The sequence below is a fragment of the Bufo gargarizans genome, chromosome 2 (assembly GCF_014858855.1).
Source record: "Bufo gargarizans isolate SCDJY-AF-19 chromosome 2, ASM1485885v1, whole genome shotgun sequence".
Classification (NCBI taxonomy): Eukaryota; Metazoa; Chordata; class Amphibia; order Anura; family Bufonidae; genus Bufo; species Bufo gargarizans.
In genome coordinates, this window is record NC_058081.1 from 269478328 (window position 1) to 269504635 (window position 26308).

At 42.5% G+C, this 26308-nt stretch overlaps 1 protein-coding gene across 1 annotated transcript in view; it reads right to left on the reverse strand.

Annotated features, from left to right (window-relative positions):
* Positions 1-26308, reverse strand: part of CPED1 (cadherin like and PC-esterase domain containing 1) — a 475576-nt gene that overhangs the window by 390067 nt on the left and 59201 nt on the right. The window contains exons 3-4 of the mRNA XM_044277190.1: positions 25468-25562; positions 8892-8967 (exon numbers count right to left, since the gene is read on the reverse strand). Coding sequence (XP_044133125.1) covers positions 8892-8967; positions 25468-25562 — 171 coding nt within the window. The remainder of the gene's footprint in view (positions 1-8891; positions 8968-25467; positions 25563-26308) is intronic.

A 26308-nucleotide genomic window follows, 5' to 3' on the forward strand; every position in this document is an offset into this window, starting at 1 on the left:
CCCTGATCAACTTCGGACGGTTGATGATGATGAGCCCCAAAGGCGGCGGAGACTCCGCCAGGCAGAGCAAGGGGATCGTCATGTTAGGGACCCTGTGGCCCAGCCTGGTACGAGCAGCTCTGGGGCTCGTACTGGTTTCCCGGCCCACCAGTTAAATCCACCGGAGTTAAATCACCTTACATAACAAAAAGTTTAAGAGCAAGCGATCAAAAAGTCATATACCACCAAAATAGTGCCAATAAAACCGTCCGCTCGTCCCGCAAAAAATGAGCCCCCACATAAGATAATCGGATAAAAAAAAAAATTACACTTAGACTTTAGAGATACCCCAAAAAAAAATTGTATCAAAAAGGATAATATAGTCAAAAACCTAAACTTATTAGGTATCGCCGCGTCCGTAAGAATCTCCTCTACAAAAATATCCCATGATCTAACCCCCCAGATTAGCACGGTTAAAAAAAAAAACCTATAAAAACGGTGCCAAAAACGCTATTTTTGGCACTTTTCTATTTCAATCAGTTTTTTACGGTAACAAAACAAGGGTTAACAACCAAACAAAAGTTAATATTTATTACCCTCATACTGCAGTTTACAGAAATGCCACATTTGTGGTCGTAAACTGCTGTATCAGTAAAAGGGAGGCCGCAAAAGGAAAGGACCGACATGGTTTCTGGAAGGCCGATTTTGATGGCCCTTTTTATTGACACCATGTCCTGTTTGAAGCCCCCCTGATGCCCCCCTAGAGTAAAAACTCCCTAAAAGTGACCCCATCTAAGAAACTACACCCCTCAAGGTATTCAAAACTGATTATACAAACTTTATTAACCCTTTAGGTGTTCCTCAACAGTTAATGGCAAATGGAGATGAAATTTCAGAATTTACATTTTTGGTAACCTTGCCTCACAAAAATGTAATATAGAGCAACCAAAAATTATATGTACCCTAAAAATAGTCCCCAACAAAATTCCACCTTATCCCGTAGTTTCCAAAATGGGGTCACTTTTAGGGAGTTTCTACTCCAGGGGTGCATCAGGGGGGTTGAAACAGGACAAGGTGTAAATAAACCAGTCCATAAAAATCAGCCCTCCAAAAACCAAACGGCGCACCTTTCACTCTACGCCCCGCTGTGTGGCCGTACAGTAGTTTACGGCCACATATTGGGTGTTTCTGTAAACGGCAGAGTCAGGGCAATAAAGATACAGTCTTGTTTGGCTGTTAACCCTTGCTTTGTTAGTAGAAAAAATGGGTTACAATGGAAAAGAAGGCAAAAAAATGAAATTTTCAAATTTCATCCCCATTTGCCAATAACTCTTGTGCAACACCTAAAGGATAAACGACGTATGTAAAATCAGTTTTGAATACCTTGAGGGGTGTACTTTCTTAGATGGGGTCACTTTTAGGAAGTTTCTACTCCAGGTGTCCATCAGGGGGGTTGAAACAGAACACGGTGTAAATAAACCAGTCCATAAAAATCAGCCCTCCAAAAACCAAACTGCGCACCTTTCACTCTACGCCCCGCTGTGTGGCCGTACAGTAGTTTATGGCCACATATTGGGTGTTTCTGTAAGCGGCAGAGTCAGGGCAATAAAGATACAGTCTTGTTTGGCTGTTAACCCTTGCTTTGTTAGTGGAAAAAATGGGTTAAAATTGAAAATTTGGCAAAAAAATGGAATTCTCTAATTTCATCCCCATTTGCCAATAACTCTTGTGCAACACCTAAAGGGTTAACAGCGTATGTAAAATCAGTTTTGATTACCTTGAGGGGTGTAGTTTCTTAGATGGGGTCATTTTTGGGTGGTTTTTATTATGTAAGCCTCGCAAAGTGACTTTAGACCTGAACTGGTCCATAAAAATTGTTTTTTCGCAAATTTCTGAAAAATTTCAAGATTTGCTTCTAAACTTCTAAGCCTTGTAATAGCCCCAAAAAATAAAATATCATTCCCAAAATAATTCAAACATGAAGTAGACATATGGGGAATGTAAAGTCATCAAAATGTTTGGGGGTATTACTATGTATTACAGAAGTAGAGAAACTGAAACTTTGAAATTTGCTAATTTTTTAAAATTTTTGGTAAATTAGGTATTGTTTTGTGTCAAAAATAAATACATTTTTGACTTCATTTTACCAGTGTCATGAAGTACAATATGTGACGAAAAAATGGCCTGGTCCTTAAGGTGAAATAAGGCTGTGTCCCTATGGGGTCAAATAGCTTTGGGTGTACTCCATCAGGCCTAAATAGCTTTAAAGTTTTTTTTTTACCCTCAGCATAATCATCACTATATAATGAGTGAGGGTCCGACACCTGGGATCATTGCCGACCAGCTGTTTGAGAAGGCAGCCTTCACTCTGCTATTTCTAGGATAGTGACATCATGTTCATCGTTCACGTGAATGAGTCTGAGTGCAGTACCAAGCACAACCAATATACAATGCACGGCGCTGTGCTTGGTAAGCTGAGAGAAGGCACTGGCGCCCACAGGAGCGTGGTCACTTCTCAAAACAGCTGACTGGCGGGGGTCCCGTGTGTCGAACCCCTTGAGGATAGGTCATCAATAAATAAATCCACAGCATCACAAATTGGTTCTGCACTGCAGTAGTCCCTGCAGTGACCGCCCAGACCAAAAGAAACCATCCACTTGAAGCAGGAGAGCATTTACATACTCTGTTATCTCATTTGCCACTAACCTCTCATTATCGCCAAGAGCTCTTGCTCTGGTACCGCAAGAAGGCCCATTGGAGGCATAAATGGCAAAAAATTGTATTCGCTGATGAAAGCAAGTTCTGTCTTGGTACTAATCATAGCTGCATAGTGCAGAGACACACAGGACTAACACAACACTAGGTGTCAGGGCGCCACAACCCTAGGTATAGGGCAGCATTACCTACCATTTCCATTCCAGTATGTTAGTCGTGGAGGTAAAAATGACCAGCTTTTGGTATGTCCAGGTCATGGTGGGACCAGTCTTACTGCCTCTTTTCACGTGTTCCAACAAGATGATGCCTGCCCACACACTGCTCATAACATGTATTTCAAGGTATCCAGCAGCTATTCTGGCCACATCGATCACCTTGGCTGAACTATGGGTCCAAGTTAAAAGAAGTGGGAATTACATAACACAGGAGGATAGCCAGCATCTGAATGACCATTACCAAGCCAGAGTGGCAGCCTGTATCTCAGCAAGTGAAGATGTCAGCCAGTAGTAATGTGATCCTGCCTCAACATACTGCAGAACCCAAAATAAAGGGGTACCACCTTGGTTGTTTGATCATTGACCGGCAGCTTATACACTGTCAATCTCTGCTCAATCGTATTAAGTTTTGCAAGTGTTCTTTGTTCATTTTCCTCTAGTGTATATAATCTAAAGCCAGGAAAATCTAATCAAATGAATGGGCTAATTGCTTTATTCTGTGTTTCCCAACCTTTTTAGCATCAGAGAACCCCTGGAAAAAATATCTTATATTAATTTAGGCCAATTTCTCCATGGATTTTTGGTGAGTCTGCAGTGAATCCATGTGTTGCATGACCTTGCACTGCAAATAGTGAGACTTGTGGCATTTCAGCAACAGAATGAAGATTCTGCAGAGTAGAAAACTCATAGCATGTGCTGTTTTACATGAGGAGATTTTCCGGTACATGTTTTTTTTTTTTTACTCCATCCACTTGTATTATAATGCAAGTTGCTGTGGATTTACATAGCAAAATCCACACTACAAATTAGGTCATATCATATAAGTTTTTTAAGTAATATTTTTTATTTTTAAGGCTTAAAAAGACACCTAAAGGCAGCACAAACCCTTATGTAATCCTATGGAAAAAAAATATGTTTTATTAATAACTAGACAATGTACCTGCCACTGCCCAAATATAAAGTGCTGGTCTGTCTGTTTGGTGTTTATTGGATTTGTTTCAAGGGTCCCCAGGAGGCCCTGTTTTTTGTTTTGTTTTTTACAGGAAAATCGCTAGTAGCCCTATATACCCCAGCAGTTACACACTGTTTATTTTATTTTTAAAGGGGTTATCCTGGAAAACGTAATGATGACTTATCCCCAGGATATATAATCATTATAACATTGGTGGGGTTTCACATCCTGGCGCCCCTGCCCATCAGGAGTTCTGGTGAGCGATGCAGGCTTCCAGCTGCTTTCCAAGGACAATGCGGTACATCGTACAGTGGAAGTACTTGGTACTGCAGCTCAGCCCCATTGACTGGAGTGTGCTGAGCTGGAAGAAGAGGCTGTGGCGCTCAAGGCCTCTTATAAGAGCTGATCAGCAGGGGTCCTGGGTTTTGCACCCCTGCAGATCTGTTACTGATGACTTATTCTGAGGATAAGTCATAAATATATTTTCCACTCCTTAAGTCACCTCCACAGTGCCCAGTCACCATAACTATGACCTGCACAGTATCCCACCCTCTTAACATTGACCTCCACAGCACCACACCGCCTTAACAGTGACCTATAACAGTGAAAAAAATGGATGAGTTGTCATGGAAACCTGGTGTGAAACTGTGTGTATATTAGGGAGGTGAAGGCTAAAGAACCTGCGGGCTTCTATTGGCTAATAAGGGTCATGTGATGGTGCCATATTTGCATTTTTTGGGAATATCTCAAGAACGGTACATCCTAGAGAGCTGAGACCTTTATGAAAACCTTCCCAGACATCTGATGTACCTATGTGTCAAATTTGGTGTCCAATGGTTAATTGTTAGTCTGTCTGTCCTCTATAGGCAACCAAACATGACATTGCTTTTAATAATATAGATGTGTTAAACTATAAAAGATACAAGGTAGCCCACGAAAAAGTAACTCAACAATCATTGAAAATACAAAATGTCATCCAGGAATGTGAGTGGTATATGGTGCTATATGGTGTATCGCTAGTTTATACAACTAGCTCCTAACACTTCTATTGCCGGTAGTATGTCTGCAGAAATAGTGAGTGAAATGCTGGATGGCCATTTCTCTGCTTACCAGCAAAACAGCATATAGCGCCATTGTACCACACGTACTCATGAATGACAGCTTGTGTTTTTAATGTTCACTGACTTCACATATATCTTGTATGTTTTAACACATTATTAATAAAAGCTGTTTTATCATACAATGAAATAAGGGCTTTTGTTGCTCTTAGGTAAATGGTGCTGCTTTGATATAACTCTAATAACACTTTTGGGTCATTTTGTTCCCTTCCTTCATTTGAAAAAATGTAATACCCAAGACACAGCAAATTTAATTAAGATCCCAGATGTCAGATCCTAAATTTAATTCAGTCCCCATACCACAAAATTAATTTAGCCCCAAGACATCAGACTCTGTAATTAATTCAGCCATCAGATCGCACAGTTGATTCAAACCTCCACACCAGTAAACGTATATCATTCATCATGGTTGGTCACATCTACCCAGGATATTACTCATATGTAGTGATGGACGAACATCGGCCGGGACGGTTCGCGAACGCGATCGTGCCTTTGCGCGAACGTCATCAAATGTTCGCGAACCGCAAGTTTGCGGCCGGCCACATTCACTTTAATGGCAGGCGAAGAAAAGAAAAGAACAAGTATCTGGCTAGAGGTAGATTACAGGGTCATTAGATATCAATTTTACAGCAGGCCAGTGGACTACAGGCCCCAAAAATTACGCATTCAGCGGACATAAAAGAACAAGTTAGGCCTCTTTCACACTACCGTTTTTTTTTCCGTTTTGCGGTCCGTTTTTTGCGTTCCGTATACGGTCCGTATACGGAACCATTCATTTCAATGGTTCCGCAAAAAAACGGAATGTGTTCCGTATGCATTCCGTTTCCGTATTTCCGTTTTTCCGTTCCGTTGAAAAGATAGAACATGTCCTATATTTGGCCGCAAATCACAGTCCGTGGCTCCATTCAAGTCAATGGGTCCGCAAAAAAAAACGGAACACATACGGAAATGCATCCGTATGTCTTCCGTATCCGTTCCGTTTTTTGCGGAACCATCAATTGAAAATGTTATGCCCAGCCCAATTTTTTCAATGTAATTACTGTATACTGTATATGCCATACGGAAAAACGGAACGGAACAACGGAACGGAAACGGAACCACAACGGAAGCAAAAAACGGAACAACGGATCCGTGAAAAACGGAACGCAAAACACTGAATTCAACATACTGTAGTGTGAAAGAGGCCTAAGTATGTGGCTAGAGGTAGATTACAAGGTCATTGTATATCTATTTTACAGCAAGCCAGTGGACTGCAGGCCCCAAAAATTAAGCATTCAGCGTACCGAATAGGACAAGTAAGTATGTGGCTGGAGGTAGATTACACGGTCATTGGATATCAATTTTACAGCAGGCCCGTGGACTATAGGTCCCAAAAATTATGCATTCAGCATACAGACAGCACAGGCTGCAGATGGCAACACTATTGTTAGCAGCGGATATGTTAAAAAAAATCCCACACTGCGGAGCCATGTGCCGGCGTCCTGGGAGCACCAGATGTGACCGTGCATGGTGGATGGCTCATTCCAGATACATTAGCAGTATGCTTTTTTGGGGGGGCAACTGGTATATCACACCAGTTGAAATTATTTATTCCAATAGCGTTTGTGTAGCTGTGTAGCTGGCGGCCGGATCGGGTTTATTTATAAGGTAAGGGGTATGTCCATGTGCTGAAACGTCTCAATTGGCTGTCCTGTACCACCTGATGGAGGTGTCATGGGTCAAAGTTCTTCACAATACAAAAGAATATGGCGGCAGCGGACATTGACATATCTTTGCCCATTCGGCGAACCGCAAACAAGCAAAGTTCGCTGCGGAACGACCGCCGGGCGAACCGCATGCCATCTCTACTCATATGGTCCTGACACTGCCCGATTCTTGCCATCTCTCAGCCCCATCTCCTAAGTAATGATGATGTGCTCCAGCCAGATCTGAGCCTAGCGCTCTATTACTTGGGGTAGCTGCTGCTATTACTGTGTGTGATCGCTGGGTTGGTGTTGGTGCCTCCACGAGGCCTATGCCCATCCCCAGCATTGTATTTTGGAGTATAAAACATCTAAGAAGGTCCGACACAAACACACATCGGACAACTAAAAGGAAGAGGCCACCAGCTGAGTGTAGCATCCATGTGAGTCCAGGAAGCATGGTGGAGATGAGAGAGAGCTGAGGGCGACGGGGTGAAGACAGGACTCGGAAAGAGGGCACGGAGGCTGCTGTAATGAATGTCTGACTAGCCATCATCGACTCGTTGTGAGCTATATATGTAGCACATCTGCTAGATGCAGATAGCCTTTATTTTTTAGTTGGTTAACCATATGACTATTTAAGGCTCCATTCACACATCCACAATTTCGTTCCGCATTTTGCGGAACGGAATTGTGGACCCATTCATTCCTATCGGGCAGCATGATATGCTGCCCGGACACGGAATTGCGGATCCGCACTTCCGGGTCCGCACTTCCGCTCCACAAAAAAAATGCAGAACGCACATTGCCGCTGCATTCTGAATGGAGAGAAATCCATTCAGGATGCATCAGGATGTCATCAGTTCAGTCACTGAGTGGCGTTTTGGATGGAGGAAATACCGCAGCATGGTGCGGTATTATCTCCGTCCAAAATTCCGGATCAGTTGCCGGAATGCCATTGAAATGTATTAGTGCCGAATCCAGAATTAAAAATACCGCAATGCCGGACACGTCCTTTTGGTCTGCGGAAGCGCAGACTGGTAAAAATGTGAAAAAATATATAACTGATTCGTTTGTCCGTATGACAAACAGAGAGACGGATCCGTTCTTGCAATGCATTTGTGAGACAGATCCACATCCGGATTCGTCTACAAATGCTGTCCGTTTGCATGCAGATTGCCGGATCACTCTGCCGCAAGTGTGAAAGTAACCTTAGGGGGATCTTTGGTGTAATGCTTCCAAAAATTGGGCAAATCGAGTGTTCACATATACCAATAGAAAATAGGTGATAGTGAAGGTTTTAAGAAAGGTTTTTTAATTGCGTCCGGCAACACAAAGAACAAATTAGAAAAAAATATACAGCAAAAGGGCACAGCTAAACAACTGCTTCATATTTAGGGTGATTTTTGTGTCTGCATGAAAGATCTATTGCTCAGTGAACAAGCATTTTGCTCGTGTATCGGGTATTTGGTGGCACTTTTACTCCCCCAGATAATCACTAACGAGTGTTCCTATGAACGCTAAAAAGCGATTATCTTGCAGATTCTCGGCCCGTGTAGAGGGCCCTTAAGACACAGGCACAGGAGTAGTAACAAAAGACTCTAGGACCAGACTACACAGTGTAGGTATGTAGTCTGTTACCATGGACACACATAGGTCTGGAAAAGCTGTAGACACAAAACTGTAGCTGATTTCAGTTAAGATTATTTGCAGACTAGATTAATATACATTTGAAGCAATAAAAAAAGATTGCAAAAGTGCACCTCTTGAGAAACAATGATGTTAGCATTGATTTAGAGCAGGGATCAGCAACCTTTGGCACTCCAACTGCTGTAAAACTACAACTCCCAGCATGCAAACTTGCTCAGCTGTTCTTCTGACCCCACAGAAGTGAACCAAGCATTCTGGGAGTTGTAGTTTCTGAACAGCTGGTGCGCCGGAGGTTGCTGATCCCTGCTTTAGAGGATAATGTGCCTCTATAGCAGCTGGAGGTTTAGACTTTCACACATCAGCAGACTTTTGCACACATTCTGAATGACAATGAAGCTTCCAGGACAGTACATGGAGGCTTTGGTGGGTTGCTTTCAAGTATATTACATCAGTATTTGTTCAGCAATTCTTACACAATTAAGAAAGAGGAAAAGACGTAGCTAAACCTTCTCTTTCAAGTTTCAGGAAATAACCCAAACAGCAGAATCTTCAAAGAAAATGGTTTGCTGTTGCTGTATACCTGGGAAGTGTGCCGCCAGCCGACAAATCTCATCTTTTATGCATAATATCTGCTGCATTTGTGGCAGTAGGTTCTCCTGCAAAATATGAACAGTACGTGTTACAAAGACGTGTTACATGAAATGCATTTACCATGCCTGTCCTTTTGCCAGTTTATACCCAGTCATGACCCTGCACATCCACATTCTTACAATTCTTAGAACTGCTAGAATATGTCCCATGTATGAAACACAGAGGGAGCAACAACAAAGGCTTCCATTTGAAGTGACTGTTGGCTGTGATCACATTGGCTTCATGGTTCCATCATGTCTGCTACTCTATTCCACATAAAATCCCTTAAAAAAGGACCATCATATCAGTCATGGATCTCTAACCTGAGCTCCTCACCTACAGGTTTCTTTCTCTTTCCTACATCTCTTTCTGCTTTTCAGAGCTCTGGTTCAATTATTATGTAACATTTTATGGTGGTTACAGGATTTGTAAGCTTTGTGATTTATAATATGTGACAAAGGGGTAAATGATAAAGTGGTCGTGCCATCAGGTTCAGCTCTATATATGTTCTTTTTTTTGCTACAGTAGTCTGTACTATGTTGAATTAAAATAAATGCTGAGACAAAGCCAAGAGGTTGAGATTAAGACTAATCAAGGGTCACCTTAAAGGGGTTGTCCAGGATTTTAAAGGCTATGTACACTTTTGGAGGCAATTTCTTTATGATAGCACTTTATTCATTTTGGGCTAAAAAAAATCAGACGTTCTGTCACAAAGGGTTTACTGTTTTTCCTAGCTGTGTGAGTAATACTTTCACTTTTTCTTGCCAGTCATCTAATAAGCCTTATCTCTCAATTAGTAAAAGGTCAAAAACACTAATTTAAGCCACATTCCTATCAGTAAAAAAAGATTAAGCTATAATGAGTGGTTATAACGTCAGAGATCAGAAATAAGGAGTCCGTCAGGTGAGCTGCCTGACGGAACAGACAGAAAATTCAGATCCTGTACATTTGGCTTCAAATGTTTAATAAAGACCAATTGAAAAAAATGATTTTTAGCTCAAGATGAGCACAAAGCAATAATAAAACATTTGCCTCCAAATGTGAACATAGCATTTAATTATTTTTTATATTTAAGGGGTTCTCCAACAACAATAGAGCGCAGAGTGTAGTGAGGCCCTACCCCCTCACCCCCTAGGCAGCTCTGCAAGTGCAGGCAACCAGTCCTGATCGCAGGTTTCTGGCAGCCATTTTAACCACTTCAACCCCCCTAGCTGAAACACCCTTAATGACCAGGCCACTTTTTACACTTCTGCACTACAGTACTTTCACCGTTTATTGCTCGGTCATGCAACTTACCACCCAAATTAATTTTACCTCCTTTTCTTCTCACTAATAGAGCTTTCATTTGGTGGTATTTCATTGCTGCTGACATTTTTACATTTTTTGTTATTAATTGAAATGTAACTAAATTTTTGCAAAAAAATTACATTTTTCACTTTCAGTTGTAATTTTTTTTCTAAAAACGACATCCATATATAAATATTTTGCTAAATTTATTGTTCTACATGTCTTTGATAAAAAAAAATGTTTGGGTAAAAAAAAATGGTTTGGGTAAAAGTTATAGCATTTACAAACTATGGTACAAAAATGTGAATTTCCGCCTTTTGAAGCAGCTCTGACTTTCTGAGCACCTGTCATGTTTCCTAAGGTTCTACAATACCCAGACAGTAGAAAAACCACACAAATGACCCCATTTCGGAAAGTAGACACCCTAAGGTATTCGCTGATGGGCATACTGAGTTCATAGAACTTTTTATTTTTTGTCACAAGTTAGAGGAAAATTATGATTATTTTTTTTTTCCTTACAAAGTCTCATATTCCACTAACTTGTGACAAAAAATAAAAACTTCCATGAACTCACTATTCCCATCATGAAATACCTTGGGGTGTCTACTTTCCAAAATGGGGTCATGTCATTTGTGGGGTAGTTATACTGCCCTGGCATTTTAGGGGCCCAAATGTGTGGGAAGTAGTTAGAAATCAAAATCTGTAAAAAATGGCCTGTGAAATCCAAAATGTGCTCTTTGGAATGTGGGCCCCTTTGCCCACCTAGGCTGCAAAAAAGTGTCACACATCTGGTATCGCCGTACTCAGAAGAAGTAGGGCAATGTGTTTTGGGGTGTCTTTTTACATATACCCATGCTGGGTGAGAGAAATATTTCGGCAACTATTCCCATTTTTTTATACAAAGTTGGCATTTGACCAAAAAATAAAAAAATCTAGGAACTTGCCATGCCCCTCACGGAATACCTTGGGGTGTCTTCTTTCCAAAATGGGGTCACTTGAGGGGTAGTTATACTGCCCTGGCATTTTAGGGGCCCATATGCGTGAGAAGTAGTTTGAAATCAAAATCTGTAAAAAATGCCCAGTGAAATCCGAAAGGTGCTCTTTGGAATGTGAGCCCATTTGCCCACCTAGGCGGCAATAAAGTGTCACACATGTGGTATCGCCGTACTCAGGAGAAGTTGGGGAATGTGTTTTGGAGTGTCATTTTACATATACCCATGCTGGGTGAGAGAAATATCTCGGCAAAAGACAACTTTTCCCATTGTTTTATACAAAGTTGGCACTTGACCAAGATATTTCTCTCACCCAGCATGGGTATATGTAAAATGACACCCAAAAACACATTCCCCAACTTCTCCTGAGTACGGCGATACCACATGTGTGACACTTTTTTGTCGCCTAGATGCGCAAAGGTGCCCAAATTACTTTTAGGAGGGCATTTTTAGACATTTGGATCCCAGACTTCTTCTCACGCTTTAGGGCCCCTAAAAAGCCAGGGCAGTATAAATACCCCACATGTGACCCCATTTTGGAAAGAAGACACTCCAAGTTAGCGGAAATTGATTTTTTTTTTTAGTTTTATCTCACAAAGTCTCACTTTCCGCTAACTTGGGACAAAAATCTCAATCTTTCATGGACTCAATATGCCCCTCAGCGAATACCTTGGGGTGTCTTCTTTCCAAAATGGGGTCATATGTGGGGTGTTTGTACTGCCCTGGCATTTGAGGGTCTCCGCAATCATTACATGTATGGCCAGCATTAGGAGTTTCTGCTATTCTCCTTATATTGAGCATACGGGTAATGAGATTTATTTTTTCCGTTCAGCCTCTGGGCTGAAAGAAAAAAATTAACGGCACAGATTTCTTCATTCGCATCGATCAATGTGGATGAAAAAATCTCTGCCCAAAAAAAAAAGGAGGGGAAAGGCGACTGCCAGGACATAGGAGCTCCGCCCAACATCCATACCCACTTAGCTCGTATGCCCTGGCAAACCCGATTTCTCCATTCACATCAATCGATGTGGATGAATAAATCATTGCCGGGATTATTTTTTTTTTTATATATACAAAGTGTTTGCCAAAGCATATGAACACCGCCACCTCCTCAGCAAACGTATCTTTTACTGCAGAGGAGAAATCTCGTCTTGCAGTGCCGCATACACCGACTTGTGTGTAATCTGACAGCAGCGCAATGCTTCTGTCAGAATGCACATCAGTGCTGCAGCTAGTCAATCGGTTGGTCCACCTGGAAGGTAAAAAAAAAAAAAAGAAAAAACCAGGCCGCAACGCAATAATTTTATTAACTTTATAATAACTTTTGAACAGAACATATAAACTTTATTTAACTTTTGGAACTGAACATTAACTTTTTGGCTTACTGGTGTTTTTTTTTTTTTACCTTTGTAGGACAAACCTCTCCTTCCCCATGGGACATTATGCACTTTGTCCCAGGTGAAAGGAGAGGTTTGCAGCAGCTGTGTGTGAATGGGCCCTAATAGCCCTGTTTGCCTGTCCTGGTGAGATGTGATCCCTATGCTAGGTGTACCTGTGTGTGGTACTTCCGGAAACACTCCCCTAAGCATAGGGCAGGGTGGTCAGGGCAGTCAGGACAGAAATAGTGGGTGTCACGCCTTATTCCACTCCTGCTACAGACACGACATCTTTTTCGGGGTGACGGTTGGGTTGAGGTACCAGCAACGACATTGGGGAAATGTCGCTCGTGTAGACAGCTAACTACACTGGTGGATGGGGCCACGGAACCTCCGGTTCTCGATGATCTCTTCCTGAAATTTGAGGAAGGATCCTGTTCTCCCAGCCTTACTGTAGAGAACAAAACTATTATACAGAGCAAATTGAATTAAATATACAGACACCTTCTTATACCAGCGTCTGGTGCGTCGGGAAACTAAATACGGAGACAACATCTGGTCATTGAAGTCCACCCCTCCCATGTGAAGGTTATAGTAGTGGACTGAGAGGGGCTTTTCAATGACTCTGGTTGCTCGCTCAATTTGGATTGTCGTGTCTGCGTGAATGGAGGAGAGCATGTAAATGTCACGCTTGTCTCTCCATTTCACCGCTAGCAGTTCTTCGTTACACAAGGCAGCCCTCTCCCCCCTTGCAAGACGGGTGGTAACGAGCCATTGGGGGAAGCCCGCGCGATTAGTTCGCGCGGTGCCACAGCAGCCAATCTGGTCTAGAAACAAATGCCTGATAGGGCCACACTTGTGTAGAAATTGTCCACATAAAGATGGTACCCCTTGCCAAATAAGGATGACACCAAGTCCCAGACTGTCTTCCCACTGCTCCCCAGGTAGTCAGGGCAACCGACCGGCTCCAGGGTCTGATCTTTTCCCTCATAGATCCGAAATTTGTGAGTATAGCCTGTGGCCCTTTCACAGAGCTTATACAATTTGACCCCATACCAGGCGCGCTTGCTTGGGATGTATTGTTTGAAGCCAAGGCGCCTGGTAAAGTGTATTAGGGACTCATCTACGCAGATGTTTTGCTCTGGGGTATACAAATCTGCAAATTTCTGGTTGAAGTGGTCTATGAGCGGCCGAATTTTGTGGAGCCGGTCAAAAGCTGGGTGGCCTCTGGGACGGGAGGTCGTGTTGTCGCTAAAGTGCAGGAAACGCAGGATGGCCTCAAATCGTGCCCTGGACATGGCAGCAGAGAACATGGGCATGTGATGAATTGGGTTCGTGGACCAATATGACCGCAATTCATGCTTTTTGGTTAGACCCATGTTGAGGAGAAGGCCCAGAAAAGTTTTAATTTCGGAAACTTGGACTGGTTTCCACCGGAAAGGCTGGGCATAATAGCTTCCCGGGTTGGCGGTTATAAATTGTGTGGCATACCGGTTTGTTTCTGCCACGACTATGTCCAAGAGCTCCGCAGTCAAGAACAGCTCAAAAAATCCCAGGGCCGAACCAATCTGAGCTGTCTCAACCCGAACTCCAGATTGGGCGGTGAAAGGGGGAACTAATGGTGCTGCTGAAGTTGGGGACTGCCAATCAGGATTTGCCAGCACCTCAGGGATTCTAGGGGGTCTACGGGCCTGTCTGTGCGGTGGCTGCGACGGGGTAACTATTGCACGTGCCATCGTACCAGCTTCAACTGCCCTTCTGGTGCTCGCCACTTCACCATGTTGTACGGCAGTGCTGGTACTAGGTCCAGGGAGGGCTGCGCTGCTGGTGTATGCCTCACCACGTAATCCGACAGCGCCAGCCCCACTCTGCTGCCCTTGAAGCGGATTCTGCGCAACCTGTGGTCTAGCGACACGGGGCCGGGTACACCTGGTGCTATCAGGGACCTCAACCTCCTCGTCCGAACTTTGTGTCAGACTGCCACTGCTTTCTACAGGTTCATATTCTGACCCGCTAGATTCATCAGATAGGGTTCCCATTCCTCATCCGACTGGGTCAGAAGCCTGTAGGCCTCTTCAGAAGAATACCCCTTGTTTGACATTTGGGCTACTAAATTTAGGGGTATTCCCTGAGACTACCCAAAAAAAAAAACGAAGCCTGTCTTACAAATGGGAGGCTAGCGAAGTACCGGAGGCCGCTGCAGTTGATAAAAAATATCAAAACTGATTTTTTTTATCGCCGAAGCGCTTGTAAAGTGATTGTGCAGTGATCAAAAAAAATATATTTTGTGTCACTGCGGCGGGGCGGGCGTGGGTGAACGCACGTGTGGGCGACCGATCAGGCCTGATCGGGCAAACACTGCGTTTTGGGTGGAGGGCGAGCTAAGGTGACACTAATACTATTATAGATCTGACCGTGATCAGTTTTGATCACTTACAGATACTATAAAAGTACAAATGCTGATTAGCGATACGCTAATCAGCGAATCAGTGACTGCGGTGCGGTGGGCTGGGCGCTAACTGATCGCTAAACTACCTAACCAAGGGGCCTAAACTATCCTAAAACCTAACAGTCAATACCAGTGGAAAAAAAAAGTGACAGTTTACACTGATCACTTTTTTCCTTTCACTAGGTGATTGACAGGGGCGATCAAGGGGTGATCAAAGGGTTAATTGGGGTGCAGGGGGGTGATCTGGGGCTAAGTGTGTGGTGTTTGGTGCTACTCACTGTGATTCCTGCTCCTCTGCTGAGACCAACCAACCAAAAGGACCAGCAGAGGAGCAGGGAAGCCATTTAACACATTATATTTACTAATATGATCTGCTATATGGCTTCTGATTGTTTTTTTTAAAAATCATCAGCTTGCCAGCCACGATCATTGGCTGGCAAGCTGATGACCCGACCCCCCTCTAACTATTGCCAGCCCGCGATGCGCATGTGCGGGCCGGCTAATCGCGTCATCTCGCGTCTCGCGAGATGACGCATTACTGTGTGACTCTGCCTGCAGCTGCCGCCTCCGAACCGCGACCCTGCGTTAGGCGTTCTGGAGGCGGTTAAATCAATTCCGGAGAACCCCTTTAAGTTTAAAATTTAAAAAGATATTTGTTCAGTTCCTTCTGAAACAAAACAGTAGTGTTGAGCACGAATATTCGAATAGCGAATTTTTATCACGAATATCTCCACTTCGAGAATTAGCGAATATTCAGAATATAGTGCTATATATTCGTTATAGCGAATATTTGGAATTTTTTTCCATCTGAACACATGATTCCTCTCTGCTTCTTGCTTGTGGACCAATGAGAAGGAAGCAATGTCAAGTTCACAACAATACTTAGTGCACCAATCAGTAATCTGTAGTCAGACCTGCTAAAATGTGAAGTTGCACGTAGTGCGATAAAATATTCTAATCACTGCCGATTAGCGCAAATGCGAATATATTGGAGCACTTGACTATCTGCATATAAAGGTATTCTAATGTTCTGCCGAGCCAACCATTTTCTCCAGTCTCAGGAGAGACTCATAAACTTCTAGCAGCTTGAAAAATGTAGCCAAAGTGACCTACGCCTGTATTTCACGTTACGTATTCGCATTACGCGATTTTTACACTGCCAATTTTTCGCATTCAATAAAATCATCTCGAATTCTCGAAATTCACGAATATACAAATATTCTACAAAATATTCGTAAAATATCGCAAATTTGAATATAGCTCCTGCCGCTCATCACTACAAAACAGTATAGGATATATTCCAAATGTCAGGGTAAAATTGACGCATCCTGTGAATGACCTAGATCTGAAAATCCTATCCTATAATAACAAAGAACAAATAGATTTCTGATCTCATTCCCTGAACAAAAATAAAGTAGCCTTATTGATGTAGCTAAATAACAGCACTTCTTCCTGTCCTGTGACTGCAATTCGTGGAATTATCTGTATAGGACACATGGCCCAACAAGGATTTACTTATGAATTGATCTATTATGCTTGTATGAATGCTTCGCCATAACTGGCTGACATGCTACTTTATTAGTGTACTGAATTTAAGTTTAACCCCTTTGTGACCACCAGTACACTTTTATACGATGCCTTAGGCCTTAGGTTAGACAACTGCCTTTTTATGGTGGGCTAGTTTAAGTGCTGCATAGGTCTCCCATGCAGGGAAGGGCAGGAGCTCAGGAGTCTTATGACAGCTCCTTCATGCATCAGTTTCCGAGCCACTTATTTAAGCTATTTGAGCAATAAGATCCTTAACGAATCCAGACTCTGCAAATGTGTTTGTGTCTTCTGAACTACTGTGAATGACTTCTGTCTGTTTATCGCATTGGTCGTTTTCCTACCATCATGACCACTGCCTGTTCATCGTGTTGATCCTGTGCCACCTGTTCTGACATACTGACTGTTTACTGGACTGAACAAACTCTGCCTGCCCTGATTTCTGCTTGTCCACTGACCATGCACTTGTCCTTTCCCTAAGTGCTATGCACCAGAGTCTCTTGGCCCATCTAGGCCAGCTATCATTGAACAAAGACTAGTTCAAGAGATAGCAACCTGGTGGTTGTCCTGCAGTAAAGTCCAGATCCCTGTACAAAGGTGAGAGGGCAAAGATGAAGGTGGTGGGGGGGGGGGGCAACTTGGATAATGTGCTTAGGAGAAGCCAAGCCCTAAGTCAAATCTGTTTTAGAGTCCACACCTTTTCTTGGCTAATAGTCTTCAATATTTCAGACTATCTATGGAATTACAGGTGGTTGACAGCCATGGTGCGCTTTTTCTCAGTAGGGCTCACAAGTTCGATCTCTTTCAAGCACGCAGGTACTTGGGTCTAATGTAGAACAGCATGCAGTACAATATAAAATGTAATAAAATATATTGATAATAAAGCAGATGGTTGGCCCTTTATTCTTTCAATGTTGTTACAGAGCTGCAACAGCTTAAAGAGTGTCTTCTTACATGCTTTCTATTAGCGTACAACAAAGTAATATATGTCATGTTTTTATTACCTCTATGACAGTCCTAATGAAAACACTCTCTAGAAATAGAACAGCTGGCACCTTTTAAGCTGAAGATCAAAAGAGACTTCCAGTTGGGAAAACAGTGTGTATTCTAGTGGTATAGCAAATATATGTATAAAATGTTCAGGAAGTCTGATGTCTCTATAGAGCACCCATGAACAAGGCAATGACAGGGAGATGCATACAGTGCTATCTGTGTGTATAGTGCATTGTATGACTATCCTGCTTTTTCTAGGCCTACAGCTGTACAACAGACCTTAAAGATTAGATCCTCCACCCGTAAGCAGAGTAGGCCCCCACGTAGATCGCACTCTTGCTGGGGGCACTGGCGCTCTGGAGTCTGGCCGCGAGGTGGATGTGAGGTGCATGCGGCGGGTGCGGGCCGCACCGGGTGACACCAGTGTGATGGGGTGTCACCCGCCGGACCCAACTTCCCGCCCCCTTGTACTTGTGTCGCTGATCTGATCCTGTACTTGCCGGCTGCGCGGGCATGAATTCAGTCACTTCGGCGCGCAATCCCGCCAGACCCGTGACCTCCCTAAGTGGGTCCCGCGGAATCACGTGCCGCAGGACGGGATTGCGCGCCGAAGACACTGATCTTAACTGAACTCATGCTCGCGCAGCCGGCAAGTACAGACTGTACAGGATCAGCGACACAAGTTTGGGGGAGCAAACGACATAATGGAGGGCAGTGTGGGGGGCAAATTAATGTGAGTGTGGGGGGAAATTACATAATGTGAGGCAGTGTGGGGGGCAAATCACATAATGTGGCGCAGTGTGGGGGCAAATTACATACACCATTACTATGGGGGCACTATTATTTCTTCAGGATAGCATTTGTAGGCATAGGTGCCGGGGCATAGCGATCAGCAGGATAACACTGTGGGGACTCCAGGTTGGGGGATGATGATAGAAAAGTGAGAACACTAAGATGTCTGTGTGTCACACTCTGAGAGAAGTGTCCAGACCAAATGGAGAAGATGATGACAGAGAAGATCTACATTGGAGAAGACGTCACCTGGAGGCCCTGGATGTGAGAGGTATGTGCTGCTGTATATGTGCAATGCTGCTATTTTATGTTTTGCATATGAGAAAAAGTTTTATTAATGTTTTCATTAAATGTTCTATTTTACAATTTTTATTATTTGGCTGAAATTGGGGGGAGGGGGGATTGTAACAGGAATGCAGTAGAATATCTAAAATTAGCTGGCCAAGTAAAATGTTGCATGCAACAATCATTAAGTAGGTGGCCAACAAAAAAGGGGTGGGCCAAAGGGCGTGGTCAGTGGGCAGAGTGAAGGGGGCGGCATAATTTGCTTTTGCCTAGGGTGGCAAAAATCCTTGCACCAGACCTGTCCTCCACACTTGTCCCACTCTACAGTACCCTAAGGGGTACATGCTGTATAGTGAAGCGGTATGTGGGACTGTTCTAACAATACAGTATTCAACTGTATCCTGAGGACAGTGATACAGTTGAATGTTCCGGGGGTGCATGTGAGCCAGTGTCTCCCTGCCTTGCCACTCACTGTCATAGGCTAAAGGCACTAGCTTATTAGAGGCCAGCGCAGGCAGTGCAATTATGTCATCAACATTGCACGGCCTGAGTTGGGTTGCAAGCATCTAAGGATGCAGACCAGAAGAGGCCTGTGTCCTGCTCCACAAAGGTAAGTACAGGGAGTGCAGAATTATTAGGCAAGTTGTATTTTTGAGGATTAATTTTATTATTGAACAACAACCATGTTCTCAATGAACCCAAAAAACTCATTAATATCAAAGCTGAATATTTTTGGAAGTAGTTTTTAGTTTGTTTTTAGTTTTAGCTATTTTAGGGGGATATCTGTGTGTGCAGGTGACTATTACTGTACATAATTATTAGGCAACGTTACAAAAAACAAATATATACCCATTTCAATTATTTATTTTTACCAGTGAAACCAATATAACATCTCAACATTCACAAATATACATTTCTGACATTCAAAAACAAAACAAAAACAAATCAGTGACCAATATAGCCACCTTTCTTTGCAAGGACACTCAAAAGCCTGCCATCCATGGATTCTGTCAGTGTTTTGATCTGTTCACCATCAACATTGCGTGCAGCAGCAACCACAGCCTCCCAGACACTGTTCAGAGAGGTGTACTGTTTTCCCTCCTTGTAAATCTCACATTTGATGATGGACCACAGGTTCTCAATGGGGTTCAGATCAGGTGAACAAGGAGGCCATGTCATTAGATTTTCTTCTTTTATACCCTTTCTTGCCAGCCACGTTGTGGAGTACTTGGACGCGTGTGATGGAGCATTGTCCTGCATGAAAATCATGTTTTTCTTACCTTGCAGACTTCTTTCTGTACCACTGCTTGAAGAAGGTGTCTTCCAGAAACTGGCAGTAGGACTGGGAGTTGACCTTGACTCCATCCTCAACCCAAAAAGGCCCCACAAGCTCATCTTTGATGATACCAGCCCAAACCAGTACTCCACCTCCACCTTGCTGGCGTCTGAGTCGGACTGGAGCTCTCTGCCCTTTACCAATCCAGCCATCTGGCCCATCAAGACTCACTCTCATTTCATCAGTCCATAAAACCTTAGAAAAATCAGTCTTGAGATATTTCTTGGCCCAGTCTTGACGTTTCAGCTTGTGTGTCTTGTTCAGTAGTGGTCGTCTTTCAGCCTTTCTTACCTTTGCTATGTCTCTGAGTATTGCACACCTTGTGCTTTTGGGCACTCCAGTGATGTTGCAGCTCTGAAATATGGCCAAACTGGTGGCAAGTGGCATCTTGGCAGCTGCACGCTTGACTTTTCTCAGTTCATGGGCAGTTATTTTGCGCCTTGGTTTTTCCACACGCTTCTTGCGACCCTGTTGACTATTTTGAATGAAACGCTTGATTGTTCGATGATCACGCTTCAAAAGCTTTGCAATTTTAAGAGTGCTGCATCCCTCTGCAAGATATCTCACTATTTTAGACTTTTCTGAGCCTGTCAAGTCCTTCTTTTGACCCATTTTGCCAAAGGAAAGGAAGTTGCCTAATAATTATGCACACCTGATATAGGGTGTTGATGTCATTAGACCACACCCCTTCTCATTACAGAGATGCACATCACCTAATATGCTTAATTGGTAGTAGGCTTTCGAGCCTATACAGCTTGGAGTAAGACAACATGCATAAAGAGGATGATGTGGTCAAAATACTAATTTGCCTAATAATTCTGCACGTAGTGTATTTGTGTTTGTTATTTTCATTTGCAAACTTGGGACACTGTAGGTGGGGGTCATTAAAATAACTAGGGCAGCACTACTGGGCTACTATGGGGGGGTCATAATGATAAATGGGGCATCCCTGTTGGGGTACTGTGGGGGGAAGGATATTATAGTAACTGGGCATCACTATTGGGGGCACTGTGTGGGGCATCATTATTATAATTATGGCAGCACTATTGAGGAACTATGGGGGTAATTATTATAACTGGGGCAGCACTATAGGGGCACTATGGGGGGTCACTATTATAACCAAGGAAGCATTATGGGGTCTTTAAAGGGGCCATATAAAGGGACATTGTTTATTACATTATGGGAGATGTATTACTATTGGAGCACCACTGGGGTCATTAATATTACTAGGAGCATTATAAGGGGATATTTTTTTATTTGAGCACATTATGGGACTTAAAAAAAAAAACTCTAGAGGGCATTCGTACTACTGGGGACACTATAGACTGACCTAATTACTTCTATGGCATACTGTGGGGACTTTATTACAACTGGGGGCAGTGTGGTTGGCTTTATTACTACTGGGGGCACTTTAGGGGGCATTAGTACTACTTTGGAACCTATAAGGGGGCATATTTACTACAGGTACACATGGTAGGGGCTTTAATACAACGAGGGGCAGTGTGGTTGGCTTTATTACTACTGGGGCACTAGGGGCACTATAGGTCGGCATTATTCGTTATTGGGAATTATTACTACTGGGACATTTTGGTGGGCTATACTTTTACTGTGGGAATTATAGGGTGAGTTATGGTGGGCTTTATTACTACTGAGGAACTATGGGGAACATGATTACTAATATGGGCACTACTGGGGGGCATTATCACTTCTGGGGCACAATAGGGGGGTGTTGTTACTATTGGTAGCACTGTAGGGGCACCATTAATAAGGGCACTGTGGTAGAGAATTATTACTATTGGTAGGACTTGGTATCACTATTGCTGTGAGCAGTGGTGTATCTTGGTTTTGTGCTGCCCTAGGCGAGACTAAACTCGGACACCCCCCTAATATAAATTTGACCCACCCCTTCCTGCCAAGGCCAAACCCCTTCCTCTGTAACCCCACCCCTTCCTCTTTAGGCTCCACCCTTTCCTGTTAGAGCTTCACATCTTCCTTTCTGTATTTAAAAGTGAATAACAGAGGCCAATATTTTGTGTTTTCTGTACCAAATAATGCATCTATTATTTTAAGAGAATCTTTACATATAATAATATAAAGTGTAAATTCAACCACTTTACAAAGGTCAGTCATCCAGGTCAACTATACTATATTGATCACAGACACTCAAATTGTTTGAATTAGCATGTGGTCAGTCCACATGATACAAAAACATTAAATAAAATGGCTGTATCATTATTCTAAAAATTAAAAAAGCACAACTTCTAACACAAATGTATTTTACAGATTTGTATAATTTTTTTAAACAATGTGCAGCTAGAGATAGTACAGTATTAACCCCTCCCTAATTCTCCCCCCACTAACCACCCAACGGGTCCCAACCCCCTTACCCTATAAAACAACTAAGTAATAGATTTTTTGTGAATTACTGTAATTTAAGTAGTTTTTGAAGACAGCAGGCTCAGGGATAAGTGCATTGGTGGCCTGGGCCTGGCCTCAGTGTTCACGGTGACCGTGTGCAGGATCCATTCTGCACTTGAAGGTGATAAGGCTCACCCTAGCGTTGCCAGCCCATGACTCCACCTCCGTGTGACGTCACGACAGCAACGCGCGGACGCAAAAGGCAGGGGGCGGTCGGGAGGAAGTTAGGAGGAGGAGGAAGTAAGTCTTTCAACTCCTTCACTATGAGTCGCCGGCGATGCCGCTCGCATAGTGAAGGATTGGATCGGACAAGGGGCAAACAAAATATTTAGCATATTGTGTAACTATCACTAAGCAAACAAGGCATTTTGCTGCCCTATTGGCAAGTGCCGCCCTAGGCAAATGCCTTGTTTGCCTTGTGATAGATACACCCCTGGCTGTGAGCACTATCAGCTTAGCACAATTATTTTTGGGGGACAACACTAGTTGTGTCTGTTATAAATCCAGTTACAAAGAGCATTTTGAATTTGTGGAGGTAAAAAATGAGCTGATTAGTGTGACATGTCCTGCTGATGTCAGGACACACCTCACTGCCCTAAAGCATGATGGGACAGTAGTCACAAGACAAACTAGGTCAAACACAGGAGATAAGAAAAAACTGCTAATTAGGTAAATTTGAAAAAATAAAACTAAAAACAATCCAAAAGGGAACGGGAGCTAGAGTACTTGATGAAAATAAACTTTAGAGTGAAAAGTAGTTTATGGCACATCCCCTTTAAATCTTGGAACAACCCCTTTTATCTTCTTACATATAATCTTTGGGGGAAGCGCAGAAATCAGGGAATTGGCAACATGCATCATTTATATGAGTTGCATTGTATATGCTGGTTAAGGTATAAGTTGCGATTTATGTAGTTCTAGAACTACTCTCTATTTGTAACAGAATAGATATATGGCTATAGACATCCAAACCAATATACTCTTCAAATACAAACTGTTTAGTATCAACCACTCATGAGATGATTGCTTAAGTGTTAGGTGGACATCATGCACTAGAGATGGATTTATGTTTGTAGCTGTCAGTAAATTACTTTCCACTTCAGTGACAACTTCTGACACTCAGCTCTGTGTCTTTGATGAATGGTTGGAGTGGACATAACTCTTATATAATGACCATTCCTCACCTAGGGGACCAGGGACATGTCAACCTGCCTTGCTATTATCTCAGATCAAATACAATCAAATGTAAAGCTTTTTATTATTAATTTTTTTTAGAAAAATACAGAATATAAGCTTGTTGTCAGCCTAGATGTTCCTGTGACTTTACGGACCATTTAAATTAAATGTAAATAATACAAATAAAACATTACAGGGTGCTCTATACCAGTGGGGCGCATCCTTTTTTGGACTGGGGGCCACATTGCAACATTGCTTTAAAAAACTGAAGATTTGCACTTGTTTGCATCAGCCTATTACACAGGCTGATGCAAAGTGAGTGGGGGAAGACTGATCGCTACCAAAGTCATTCCTCCCTCATTCAGTTCTGTTGATTATCAGCAGCACAACCCTGAATACAGAGGAGACTGTGCTGTCGATAATCATCCATCTTTTATTCTGAAAGATGCTTGTTTATTGCCTGTCAAGATTATAAAGGCCAGTTAACAGGAATAAGTGCTCCTATGAACACCTGTTCCCAGAAATTGGCCTGGAAATCATACAGTGTAATAGGGGATTAAAGGGGGGGGACATTTAAAAAAAGTTTTTTAACTATAGCTCCTTATTCTTTAAACATGCAAACTAACACTAAAATGAATTATGAGTTCATTATTTTGCACCAGTCATTTTGATACAATATGCAGTTTCACGAGAGACAGTTTTCGTTAGAGTAGGATTTTTTTTTTCTTGTATTTTATTATACTTTATTATTCTATTTTTATCAATTTTTTACATTTATTTTTGTCACATAACATGTCCTCTAAGAGGTCAATAAAAGATGTCTGGGGAACACTGACACTTAAAAAAAAAAATCACTTTTTTTCTTTATCCTTTTTTTTCTCATTTGCATTTTATTAGATTTTCTATTTTATTTATTCATTTTTTTAAAAAAATTAAACTTATTTTTAATGCTTTTTTTGCCATATAATATGTCCCAGAAGAGGTCATTAAAAGACTTCTGGGTGAAACAGTCACTTTTCTTTTTTCATTTTGTACTAATTCCACTATAACTGGGGCATCCGAAGGAGCTTTGTACAAGACAGAGCTGGTCTGTGGGAGTCTTTACAAGGCAGAGCTGATCAGGGTCTGCTAAGACCCTGCAGCTCTGCCCCGAGTCACCAGTCAATCACATGATTTCCAGGACCAATAGAGGAAGCAGGACAGCCAGCCCTCTATTCACCGCATAGCTGTCACTGAGCGCTATGCACCAATCTGAGGAGAATGCAGAGGCGGCAAAGCCACTATGTCTTCTCCACGGGTCCCTGACTGTCACTGTCCCTGATTGTAGGAACAGAACCTTTAATCCAGAGTCGTGAGGATTTGTGCTCAGAGACACAGCTGATGGCACGGGGATCACAAAGTATGGCCGTATTTGGGCCATTGGCTGTGCACCCTTGTTCTATGCTAATATAATAAAAATATTATTAGTTTTATAAACACAGTTTAGGTCATAAAATTTGCATGTTAGAGGGGTTTTCCAGGCTCCTGGTACTTGTGACCTATCCGCAGAATAGATAATTAATATCTACTTGGTGATGTTCTGACACCCTGCACCTCCTTGATTAGCTCTTTCCTGTAGTCTCTAATGCTGGAACTATTCACTTCAATAGGAGCTACAGTGCAGCAACCTAGCACAGCCTCTATAGTATGAACTCAGCTATGCTTCCTTTTCCATTCAAAGTGCTAGCTCTAGCACCAGAAGCTACAGGGGACAGCTCCTCATGAGGGTGCGGGGAGTAAGACCCTTAAGACCCTTACCCATTAGATAATTATGACCTATCCTGAGTATAGGTCATAAATATCAGGAGTCTAGAAAACCCCTATAATATAGTACTTGCCTTATTTAATTGCACAAATTCAACAAGTTCCAGCTTTTCCTTGCAGTTTGCCTCCATACTTTCATTTGAAGGGATGTACATAAGAGCGTCTCTTCCTTAAATTATGAGAAAAAAAATTAAGATGATAATAAAACAAGTGCATGCTGTAAAAATAGGAATAAGGGTGGGAGCACATATGAACACATTTACAATTTTTTTTTTTATTGAAATATCCCCTACTTTTGCTTATCTGCCAAAAATATAATAACAAGTAGTAGGGGATTGATGAAAGCACATATGACTATAGGATCATGCTACATAGGTCTTGTTTGTTTTTTGTGACCATAGAGATGCTTAGATCTGCATAGGAGCTATAGACACAAAATGGTGGGACATTTCTAATCCAGATGTAGTAGATCTTACACACATGCTTAACTAGACATGTTAACTAAACTAGTTGTATTCAGCTGACACCTTCAATTGCTTTTCAAATGGCTTTTGTTTCGGGATATCATGATGAGTTAAGAGTTTCAACTTGGTACATCTGGAAAGTCTGTTTGCTTCATTTTTTATTTTAGTTGAAAAGGTATATATGGTCTTCAAAGGGGTTTTCTGAGATTTTCTAACTGATGACCTGTCCTCTATCATTGAAGCGAATGGGGATGAACGGTGTTACCAAGCACAGCCATTGTACAATGTACAGCATTGTACTTGGTGAGCTGAGAGAATGGGGCCTTGCTACTATGAGCACCGATGCCTTCTCAAACAGATGATCGGCGAGGGCCCCGGGTGTTGGATCCTAAGATACAGAAGACTGATCCAGAGGATAGGTTATCAGTTAATATAATGCGGTCGGGCTGCT